The sequence below is a fragment of the Dasypus novemcinctus genome, chromosome 5 (assembly GCF_030445035.2).
Source record: "Dasypus novemcinctus isolate mDasNov1 chromosome 5, mDasNov1.1.hap2, whole genome shotgun sequence".
NCBI classification, from domain to species: Eukaryota; Metazoa; Chordata; class Mammalia; order Cingulata; family Dasypodidae; genus Dasypus; species Dasypus novemcinctus.
The window spans coordinates 69,796,426-69,809,178 of record NC_080677.1 but is presented as its reverse complement, the minus strand read 5'-3'; the positions used below and the strand labels follow the sequence as shown (position 1 = coordinate 69,809,178).

Below are 12,753 nucleotides of genomic sequence, written 5' to 3'. Positions count from 1 at the left end.
CTTGGTAGTTGTCCTACTCTTCTAGCCTGATATTTCTACCTTGTCACAAAACTAATATACTTTTTACAAATTGGAAATTAATTTACATTCTAATATCATGCTATAGGCCTGTAAACTCCATGGGAAATTAAACTATTATTCTCCTTCACACTCTCAATTATATGAGATTGGATTTTAAAAGAACTCAACATGTATTTTGTATATTCACACTTCAGCAAAGATTCCTATGGTTACTTCCTGTCCTATCTTCTCTCCTGGGCAAGGAGAACTAGGGCTGAAGATGGGAGTGGGCGGGGATCCCATGCTGTAGATGTCAAAGCCAAGGAAAGAAAGAGGCTGGCTTGGAGATGAAGAGCAAGGGGCAATGAATAACTGGTGCTCTTGATAAGTGTGGGAGAGGAAGCAAGCAAAGCCCCAAAACGCTAAATCTTAGCTAGTTGTCAGCGGGGGAAGTCAGGATAATCCCCAAGTGTAGACAATGAAAGAGAGTCAATTGAAAATGTTAAAGGCTTAACATTTCAATTTTGTTTGGCAGCACTGATGTGTTCTACATAAACATTCACATACAATGACACTGAAGATGAGACGTTTTTCTTTAATCACAATTTGGTTTTAGAATACTCTCACTTTCCTTTTTGGCTCTGTTCACTGAGATATGTTAAGGAAATAAGGAAAAACTCAGGGTGTTTTTCCAAGCAAATGAAACAGTTCCTCAACCTAGTTCTGGAGTCATCTACACTGTATGTATCGTTATATATTCTCCATTTCTTACTTGCAGGCAAACAAACATGACCTGGATACTTTCTGATTTCAGTTCTAGCATATGCTTGGTTCAGGAGGCAGTATTGTTTGTGAAGATATCATAGCACACACATCCTCCATATACCCCTCGATGCTTCAACTGATATCCTCTTACCTGAGCATGTAGCACTGCACTTAGTTTCTCTACAGTGTTGCATCATACAATTCACTTAAAATTTTTTTAAAACATAATTATATGCTTTTATTTCTTGTACTCAATAACAGGCATATTTTAGGGTTTCAAAAGAAGGAGTGGGGTAAAATCAGCAAGGCACAAAAGGACAACTGTTCTGTGATACCACTTACATGCATTATCTTGAAATAGAAAATTTTGCCGAGTTAGAACATAGACTAGAAGTTTCCAGAGGATGGTGGAAGGGGGAAGGTGAAGGTTTTGCTCGGTGAGTATAGAGCATTTTTAAATAATAAAAATAATTTTTAAAAAAAAGGTATGTCAAACAAGGCAAAAAATCATTTAAAAATGAGTGACACTGTGCTACCCAATAGAATATAAAGATGAAAAATAGAGGTCCATTCTTAGAACCTCACAATCTGGCAGAACAAAGAAGATTCACATACAGTAGTTTTACAGACTAAAGAAGTCATTTGAGGTATTCAATAGAACACTCAACTCCATTTCGTTTGTATATGAAAAACTCAAGTGGGTGTTGTTATATTTTATTTTAAGATATGTTTATATTTGCAGCAACAAATTAAGTTACTGTAAGGTTTAGTCAACATTGTGTCCCACGCCACATCTCTCCAAGCAAGGAAAACCTGGAAATGTAGGTTTAATGACTCATTCAGGAGATGACAAGACTCCCTGAATTTGCAGTCCCTTTACAGTTTACCATAAGCTTGTAAAAAATACGAAGTCCAGGGCATTCTTCATATTTATCAACAGAAATTTTATTTTTGCTTATCTTCATTCCCTAATTCAATTGTAAATTGTATATTTTCTTACCCTGGGTTTGACAGAGTCCAGCTTTGTTACTGTTTGGAAATAGTGTGTGAATTCCCTATTTATACTGATGTTTATGTCTTGGCAAAAGAAGGAGATAGTAGCTGGAGACATTCAGACTTTCTTAGTTCAGATAGAATTTACTGATTCTTCCATATGTTTAATTATGATGATCATTTAAAATAACCTATAAAGCAGAAATAGTTATTCTTTAAGAATACACCAAATGTGATTTTCTAAATATTATTTTATCTTCTCAACTAGCAATTCTCCAATTATAAGTGATAGTAATAACATGCCCCAAGGCAGGCTGCTTCATTCCTGTTAAGCCCACTGCCACTCAGTCTTTTAAAAAATATCTCTATCTCTAGCATCTCTATGGATAGAGATAGAGATGCTAGAGATAGAGAAGAGATAGCGATGATAGAGAGATAGAGATAGAAAGGGCAGGATACTAACCTTCCATCATTCTAAAAATATTTGGTACTACTATTTAACTCATTATTTTGCTGGGCATTTTACAGAGTAATTTACATGTAAATTCTCATTTAAGTTAAAAAGTATTTATTTTACTACTTATAACCATGTACTTTTTCAAGATCAATATGCACCCAAAAAATGTTTGCAAAGAAGGCACCAAAATCTTTAGCAAGTCCCATTTTAGCTAAAGCCTCTGTTTTGTGCATCCTAGATCTCATGCCTATTTTGCCAGTTTTTTCAAGTTTGGCCTCCACATATTGCCCTAAGTGTATTTATCCTAGCAGCCTGTCCAGTTCCAAACTAATGAAAGAGCTGTCACACATTGCTAGTGCCACCTATTAGTGGAAGCAAAGAACTGCAAATCATGATAATCCCTTTAAATAGTACCTTAGAATTCATGAGGGATAAAACTTCATCCCAAGACTCAACTTGTTCTAAATTCATGTTTACAACTGCAGGGCATTTTTTAAAATATGCATTAATGGTACACTGACACCGCCCGCTGTCCGCCGTGCGCCCTCAGTTGGTGATGGCAGTACACATTAAATTCATTTGAATAGTGACATGAGTTTTGGAGATTTCACTTATGAGTCAAAATTGCAACAATTGATCATTTTATCATAGGCTTTTTCCCCCCAAGGTAGTTGGATAAAAGCAACATCTTACTCATTTGAACATGTAACTCTCCATGATATAACATCCAGACTTTGCATGTGGAAGTTAATGATCAATTGAAAATTCGTTTTAATACTGGTATCTCTTCAAGATTTTAGAAAGATTCAAATATGAATTCTATTTATAATTGTCTTGAATTTAGATTTTAAAATTCTCCAAAAGTGCAAATAGGTGGTATTCTGACCACTGGAACTGCGAAAAATAAGTGTGTCACTTAGGTTTAAATGAGGAAATTTGGGACAAGAAGTTAGATCATACAGTCTCTTATAGCCCACTTAAAGCTCATGCAAACTTTAAAAAAAAAAACAAAAAAAACTTCCTTACAGTATATATATGAAAAGTATGAAAATATGAGGCACAATTTTTCCACAATACAATTGCATATTCAAACTAAGCATAAGTATGTTATACTTTGTGTAAGCAGTATTTTAAATAATAATTTTGTTACTAGGAATATATGCAATCAAGTTAATTAATTCTAATTACATTTTATTCCTGAAAATTCCCTCAATTGCATTAATTTCTGAAAAATAAAATTTATGTATACTTGACAAGTAATCAACATATTTGTTAATTATGTGGTTTGATTTATATGTGATAATTAAAAATCAGAAAATAAAGAGAATTTATATACAGATCTCTACATCTATTTAATTGGCTACATATCTAGGTATTGCAAATCACTGACAGTAGTGGGGACTTGGAATAATTCATATGAAGAGAAACAATGACATAAAATGTTAAAATTGGAAAAATTTTCCCTTCAGTATTATGATTTGCTAAGTTAGTAATGAGTGAATATCATCATCACAAGTTGGTGGGTTAGTGGCTTACATGGAATGGTTTTGTGGTCTCAGTTATTTTCCTATTTGCTAAAGTCACTACTGCATAAATTATTATTTCAAGGGTCAGTCTGGTTGGTATTTTAAGCAGTGAAGCCACAAACTGGAAATTTTCACTAGCCCTCAGATGATCAGACCTGGTTGGATCACAAGATGTGTGACTGAGAGTTTGTTTTATTTTTTATTATTTTGCCAGTACACACAGGTTGAAAAGATGAATAAAAATGTCTAGTTTTCAGTGTGTTTAAATTCAAGCAAAATATGATTATTAAAGTTCATAGAATTTAGAATCAACAATAACAGAACCTGATGCCAAATATGCAATGACTGACTACACATGAGAAAAGGCATTGCAAGGTATTTATAACTTCTTTGCTCTGTGTGTGTGTTTATATATAGGTTTATATTTACACTTATAATTATTTATTTATTCTTGTTTCCCCCCACCATCCCTAGACATGTTCCATTTTAGTGTGAAGAAATATTCAGTATAAGATGAAGTCCATCCTATACTATTAAATGAATATTTAAGCTATTCAAGAAAACTTTTCATGGGACTTAAAAATCATGCCCACTCTATTATATATACATATTTTACTTAAAAAACATGTGTCATCTTAATCTAATAATTATTTTATTTGTAAGAATTTTATTGTAATTTGGCACCTGTAGATTGACAAGATTCTTTTCTCAGCCATAAAATATTTAGCGGGGAGTTATGTCATTTACATATATTTAAAACACTGCTTTGGTAGAGGCAAAGACTCTGAAAGAAGTCAACATGTTGAATTAATAAATCATTCTTCATATTAATTAATTTTGAAATGGTCATAAAATATTGCATAAAAGGCAAAGAAAAACTTTTGCAATTTTACTTCAGAATTTTAAAGAAACATTATTTTGTATCAGAAAGATGTGTAGGAGAATGTTTAACTGATAATCTCATATAGACAAAAATTAAACAACTCGACTTTTGAAAAAATCCTTAAAAAATTGTATAAGAAAGCCTTTAAAATGTCTACCTTTTATTGAAGAGCTACTTACTAAAAAGTCTTCCCTATGAAGGTAAGGTCAAAGGCATTGATTTAACCTTTGGATTCTCATGACCACCTGCATATTGAGAATTCCCTGTGTCTTTGATTTCTTCTAAAACTGAAGCACACAATGTCTTGGAAAAACTCATTATGTTGAGTGATGGAACATTTGGCATTCGTTTCAAACCCCAAACCTAATTTATTTCCTTGGGATCGCCATAGGTTTTTCTGAAAACTTTATTTTACCACACATTTCAAATGGGATAGTATGTGACTTTCTGATATTTCAGGGGAAAAGTGAAAATTGACTAGTTTCGAAAGGAAAATATAAAGCTATGCAACAACTTTAAAGAGAAGCATTTTAACATTTTCCCTGTATCACATATACTTAAGGAAGGCAAAAGTAAGTCTGAGTGAATGTTTCTTGAGGATAATTTGTATGTGACTGTGAGATTTGCAGAGTTCTCACATTTGCTTCCCCCACAAGGATTCTAAATCAGACTGGTTCAGAGGAAAAGCCAGCATACCCCATTTTTCTAATATTATCACTTCTCCAGATGGTCCTGAAAACATCTATTGAATCTCTTTTTCCTAGAAAGTAAAGAGATATCTTGTTAGATATCTAAGTATTCCCACTACAGAAGTTGCCTTCTTGTCTTTTGCTTCTTTTTCTTTCTCATTTAACATACCAGATCTCTTTTATCACCTCCCAGGCAAGAAGACAAGTGGAAAGTAAGCACAGTGATTGCCTTAAACTTCCTCTTGGCATCCTAAGTAATGAAAGAGTTAATGGTGGATCTTTGAAAACAAGTGACCATGGGAAATTAGGGTTGGCAGGGATTTAACTCTTCATGAATCATGCTAGAATATTTTTAAGGGCAATGCAGTGGATGTTTTAACCATGTTTGACATCTAGTTAAGGAGAAAAAAAAAGTAGCTAAAAAAAATCCATTATAGTTTAGAAATAAAGTACTAACAATTGGCTACCAGGTGTTTGCTTTGGTAAAATATGTATACATGTAGAAGCAAAAAGGTAATGACAGACTAATAAAATGACAGAAGAAAAATGGCTTGACACATCCCTCATATTCTTGCTTTTGTTCATTTCACAGATTATTGTACCAAATTACCAATCTCTAGGTGTATCAATATAATTGATAGGGGCTGTAAGGCAGTTTTTTAATTTAAAGCTAAGCTGAGTAATTCTAATGGATGCCATTACTAAATAGGTTTATGAAGGCAGTGTCTAATATATACATCTTATCAATATATACAGCTTGCTTCATCAGACAATTTTAAAACGTGTATATAACAAAGAACTATACTAATTAAATGGCATCCTTTTAATATATAGAAAGAATCGGTGCCACAATAATGGAGAATAATCTATTATTATGAAAATCAATTTTCTTGCCAATAAAAAAGCATTATTTTCCAATTTTATTTTATTTTACAGTTTTTATCTATTTTTGTGATTTCAATCTTGTTATTCTAAAACTATAGCATATAGCCACTCACATCTTCAATAACAAAAGTTGTTTGTAAAACTTACTCACAACGAATATAAACTTGGGCAAAGTGGACCACCAACTCAAGAATTATGTGATAGCACCCTTTCAAGAAGTGAAAATAGAACACAAAATCTGATTAAAACACAGATGCCATAATATCAGATCCTATGGAAAAAGTTAAAGATAGTTACTAAATTAAATGTAATCAAGATTTAATTAAATATTTAATGGTGTTATAATTATTTTTAAAATCTTATATAATGAGTAAAATTGCATTTCTATTTGCTGACGTTCAAAATTCACTCCAGTCTAATACCCAAGTAGATATTAAGCCAAGAAATAATATATTTCCTAATTCAATGTATTTCTACCTAATAAGTATTAAATCCAAATAAACACATTTAATAGGTGTTTAATTTTCTAATTCAAAGTGTGAAAATTATATCTCATCCCTATTTGAAGTCCTCATTCACACTAGAGCATTCAGAAAGAGATTTACCACTATGTGAAAATTAAAGAAAATGTTTTCTGGCCTAAGAGAAAGGTACAGTAGATAGACATCTCCACAGAGAGCTTAAATAATTTTCTCTCGTATTATAGGCTACTAATGGAACACAAGTGGAAGCTTCTCACAGCCCCACCCCCAATTCTAGAAATCTGAGAATCATAAGAAACCAACCCCTTAGGGAATATAACTACTAGAGTTAAAACAGTTTAATCTTCAACTGCATTTTAACAATACCTAAGTTACATAAATATTCTCTGACATTGAAAGTTATAGGTGTCAGCTGGGAATCTATATTAGCATTAATTTACACATTATCCAAAAAAAATGTATCTAGACACATGTAGAACAATTTATAATCTTTCAAATCCTCATTTAAAAAAACAAGCACACACATATTAAAGCATAACCAAATAAATTACTAGTAACCATGTGCTAAAGCTGCTTTTTTGCTTTCTTAAATTTGTACTTTTATGAAGGGAAGTTCACACAACTAGTTATGCAACTAGAGAGTGCTGTCTCTTCAAGAGTCACTGAAGTACCTATAGAATTAAATAACATTTCATTTCAAAAGCTTTAGCTTTACACTAATTAGCCAAATACACAGCTTTTCATGCAATCATAACACACTGTGGAAAAACTAGTCTGTTCTCTCCAGTTTATATTCTCCTGGCAAACCAAAATCTACTGCTTATGTTAAGCATCTGACTGTCAGATTTGAACAAATTGAATATTCATGATGATGATTAACCATTTAATGTCTACAACTAAGAAAATACAATTTGTCATTGCAATTATTATGGATGAAGCATGCATATCTAAAAAGAGGCTGTGCAATAGTGTTTTAAAAATATTTTAATTGAGGTAAAGTCGGATAAATTAACAAAACATAGGATATGATTACATATACCAGTCAGCATGTTCCAGGCATACAGCTCTTCTTTGCAATTGTGATTAAATGTTCTTTGTTTGCCTTTAAATTGTTGGATAACGAACACAAGATAGGCTTTTATAAAAATGTGTTGATATCATCTCAGAAAGATAAGCATAATCGCATAGGTTTTCCAGGTTAAACGAAAGGTTTGATGGGTTGGATTGGAGAGGGAGTTCAAGGAATGAAAAGTGGGGGAGGGGGCATTAGAAAGCTAGCCAAGTAAATGAAACAACAACAACAACAAAGATTTACCTTTATAGGATAATTTCAGCCTTGGCACATTGTTCTTCCCATTCTGGTAGTTTGCTCTTGCTGTAAGTAATACTCCCCAGAACAGACAGAGAATCCTAGGGAACCAGCCCATGCTGCAGACGCTGGAGGTCCCTATGCCGCTTCAGTCTTCCCTCCTGTATTGTGCGGCCAGAGAAGTTCAAACAATCTGGAAACTGGAGGTAACAGGTGATTTAGGTCAGTTTCATTCATAAATGCAGACAATCAAGACCTCAGTGTAACACTAGCACCTCTTCTTCTGTAAGAGTCACTGAAGCACAGAAACTTCAAACCATCCACACACACAAAAAAAAAAAAAAAAAAAAAAAAAAAAATTCGAACCAGGCACCGGATAATGAGGCACAACTGTTGTGTGGAAAGAAAAAAGAAAAGAAAAGGAAAGGAAAGGGAAAAAATTAACAAGGGCTGCTGCGGTGGTGGTTAAGAAGCAGTTCTTTTTATCTAAGCTCTTGTGATAGCCGGTGGCGGACTCTAATCCTGCTCGCTGCTTCATTCGGCTCCCGGGAAGCAGAATGAAAGGGAAACAGAGAGAGAGAGAGGAACCGTGAGCAGCGCGGACCTTTCCTGTACACATGAAGGGAGAGATGACACAAGATCCCTCAGACAGGTTTTCCCAACACTCACTAGACTGGCTGACAATGGGAGAACAGCGAGCTCAACCCACTCCCCTTCCCTCCTGTCACACAACACATGCAAAAAACATCTCGTAGAGATGAGAGCGGCGAGCAGAACCTCCAGCGTGCTTGTGAAAGGCATGTAGCTATAAATTTACTTCCCAAGGCAAGCGTTGTTTTATAGCCATTTTTGGGTACAACTGTGATTTTAAAAATCTGAATTCTGCTACTTACAGAATTTACAGTTCATGCTTATGATATAATCCTGCTGAATTTATACATTGTGTGTGTGTGCGTGTGTATCCTTTTCCGTCGGTATAACTTTAACCACTGAAGGTTTTAAAGCCTCGTTAGAGATCATTCCCTCCTCCCAACAAAACCCCTTGGCTCAACCACCCCCTTTCTCCCGCCCCACTGCAATTTCAGTGAAGAAATTCCTAGTAAAGCCCATTTCAACAATCAGTTCAAGACAAATACAGGTCCACTGAGAATTATAAATTACAACAGGGATTCTCAAAAGGATACTCAGAATTTAAAAACAGCTATGGTTTTCCAGCTTCTGGAATGCTCTGGCTCACATTTTTAATGCATCACATCTCATTAATTAAAGCCACTTCCCTAGTTTTGCTCTAAAGGGCAGAGGGAGATTACAAAGTTCACAAAAGTCCCTGCTGAGTGTCAAGGACCAACATAAAGAAAATATCTCTGTCTTCATGTACTGGTGAGAGGTTACTAAATTGTTTGTGGCACATACACGCAAGTATCCAAGCAGTCATGCAAACACCATTAGTTATCCTTTCCTAAACAGGGGTCTTGTCTGAGATGTTTAAATTTCCTCTTCCCTTTTTCTTTCAATTTTTCCTAAAGCCAATATCCTTATAGGATAATGGAGAGGGGCGGGGCGGACGGGGAACGTAGTGTTACAGTGTATATAAGTTAACAGATCTTTCCCTTCCTTGCTCCCCAACTCCGCTCCCCACAGACTACCTCCACACAACACACTCACACAACGTACGGAAGAAAGAACTCTACTTCAGCAATGTGGAAATTACTCATTTGAAAGAAGACAATGAGTCTTGCAATTAAACACGAACACTTACTGAAAGTGGCTTAGTGTTCTTATAAAGATCTAAGCATTGCCAATCCAACTTTCCTAACCTAGTATCTACAGACCAGTAGATAAAAGCAGCTCTCCCTCCCTCTCCCTCCCCCTCCCCCGCCTCTCTCCCTCTCCCCCCTCTTTCAATGTGTGTTTGTGTGAGTGAAGGTGAAGGAGGAAGAGGACAGGATTAAAAAAAAAAGAGAGAGAGAATGGGGGGGAGGGGAGAAGGGATTCTCTACTTCACTAGATTGACTCATCAAACTGACCGTATTGTATTTGTCAGCTTCCACAAGTCTATTGATCAGTCAGTATTGTTAAGAAAATAAAATCCAAAAATAATGTTGATTTTAGTGATTCCCACACTTGTTATCCTGAGAACTTTCACGCCCTAGGCAATGGATTAAAGTTCCAAATGACAAGAGGCCTGTCTGTCTTTCATGGATAACCCTCTATGGACATTCATTCTGCAGAGGAATTCATGTCACTTTGGGATTATTTAGAGGATTGGTCTAATCAATTATCCTACTAAAAGATTACATGGAATTAGTTTAATATTTGCATTAATATATAGTTTAAGATATCTTTTTAAATATATTTTTACTCTAGCTCTTGTTACCTAGTGTAGGAGAGGTTTATCAAAATTTAAAAGGTTATAAAATTTAGAAATATATCCATTTCACTTGTATAATGTCTAATTCTGAAACATTTTGATGTATTCCAGGAAAAAAAATCAAAGGTTTTACATAACTCAGATAAAAGAGTGTTTGGATTAATTTCATGGGGAAGAAAGTCATTCAATCTGGACTTTGGATGATAAATCAGGACAGTTATTTTATTTTGTAAAACAAATAATTTAAATTAATTTTGATGTCTGGAATTTGTTAGCACAGGCACCCACCATTCACATTCATGGAAGAGTAGTTTCTAAAAAACTTCATTAAGTTTATTTATAGCTGGTATTTTTCTTGCCCTCCAAAATTTTTATGATCTTTGCATTTTTTCAGATCTTTGAAAGTTTAATAGAGTCACATTTACATTTGATTTTTGTCTTTTTTTTTTTTAGGAGTCACTGGAGATTTAATCCAGGACTTCATATATGTGAAGCAGGCACTCAACCACTGAACTATGCCTGCTCCCCTGGGGTTGATTTTTAATTGAAAAAAATGTGAGATTAGTTTAGTTCTTAAGATGAGCATAACCATCCTAGGATAAATAAACTATTAAAAAGCAGAAAAGTCCAGCCACACTTATATCTTTTAACTGTAAAAAGAAAGAAACTACATGGCAGAAAAGTCCTTAGTATTTGGAATCTTGCATTTCTATTCCTTTCTCAATTGACTTTGGTTAGTGTTAAATTTAGTTCTCAATTTTTTTTCATACTACATCTGAAGGAAAGTCAAGTTCAAAGCTATACCTGACTCCAGTTTCTCAACATAGAAGCAACACAGAGGTGGGTATTGGAAGGTGCTTACCAGAACATATTGGAATCTGGCTGTCCGTGTGAAAGTCTTACAGGGGATTTACACCACTCCTCCAAAAAACATCACTCCCTACTCAGAATTCATGGCCTAAGCCAGGATTTGTCACTTTAATCACTACTATTATGGCATCTTTTCGTATTTTTTAAAAATCAGGACTATTATATTGAACTTTAAACAATGAATTTTACTTACGGTCTAATGGAAATATTCTTATTGTGCTTCATTCTCAAAACAGTCTAATTTCTGTTATTTTCTAACCCACAATCAACAGCATGTGCTATAATTAACTGTTTGCAACTGAGTTCCTAATATCTTCTTACATTTCAAGTTTTCAGATACCATTAACTCCTACCACAGTGTCAAATCTGAGTGGGTGCTTAATTTGATGATCATGCAATTGTATACATTTCTGTCAAATAAATCAGTAGTTTTTAACCTTACCCCACTCACTACTGAGATGGATTTCAAAGACTTTTGAGTATAAAATTCTGAGAGTGGCAGTTTTCTGGGTGGTGTGCTTGATTTTCTAGAGAAACAACTCTTTCCACTTCACAACAGGTTGGTTAGCTCTTGTTTTTCAATAAAGACCCATATAGTTAAGATACTGTTAAAGTAATTTTCTGTTGGAAATGTTCTGGTTTTCAACCCTTCATGTATTGGATGAAATCAATGAGCCTATTTTTAAATGTCCACCCTCTAGTTTACTTTATTAAGGTATTATGGAGAAAAAAATTGGGATGGCAATAAGTGCCACAATTTAAAAGCAGAAATTTTTGTCTAATTTGTGGGCTATTATTCCAAATACTTCTGCAAGTTATAGATATCTTAAATTTTTCTGTGAGTAGTAAGAGAAAACACTTGCTATCTTTGTCTATAAAGGAATATAAGGAGAAAATATGCTTTAGATGTATTCAAAAGAGATAGTGGGTAAATGTACTTGAAGTTATGGCACACTTGATTTAATACACTTTTGCCTCTCCCTGCAATCTCTTCCTTAACTCCCTTTCATTGTGGTTAGATAGAGGAACTACCCCAAAGTGCATGCCATCCATGGAAGTAAATATTCTCTTGAAAAGAAATTATGTAGTTTGGAATTTCAAAGTGAGTTGGTTAAACTAGTTTGCCTAAGAAATACCAAGAAGGAGATCAATATTAACAAGCAAAAATACAAATTTCAGTACTCTTCTCAAGGTGTTTTTCAATCGAGTCATGTCGAAAGTATACATAATGTCCATACAACCTCTGCTATTTTCTGTTATTTTTTTCTCTTCAATGGGATGCTTCATAAATAAATGAGAAAGGCCTAGGATCAAGAGAATTACAGCTATTCAAATAGTTGAACATTTGCCCTTGCTCTGACTTTTCATGTTGGAAATTTATTTTTAATGAGGGATTTTTCTGGTACAGGGAATTTGAAACTTCTTTTTTCTAAAAAAGAATTGCGTGGGTGCAAAAATTCTTTAGAAGATCAGAAGACACCCTATTAATTGGGAAAACTAAATAGTTGATGTATCATTCTTCT

The 12,753-nt window shown here is 34.2% G+C and overlaps 1 protein-coding gene across 4 annotated transcripts in view; it reads right to left on the bottom strand.

Moving 5' to 3' along the window:
• Positions 1–12,753, bottom strand: part of SEMA3A (semaphorin 3A) — a 505,421-nt gene that overhangs the window by 220,559 nt on the left and 272,109 nt on the right. For 2 of the 4 annotated variants that reach the window (XM_058297095.2, XM_058297094.2), the window contains exon 3: positions 7,996–8,189. In XM_058297095.2, coding sequence (XP_058153078.1) covers positions 7,996–8,107 — 112 coding nt within the window. In that variant the 5' untranslated portion in view covers positions 8,108–8,189. Of the gene's footprint in view, positions 1–7,995; positions 8,713–8,882; positions 9,024–12,753 lie in introns of those variants that run through there. The other 2 variants (XM_004473377.5, XM_004473376.4) reach the window with 2 other exon arrangements.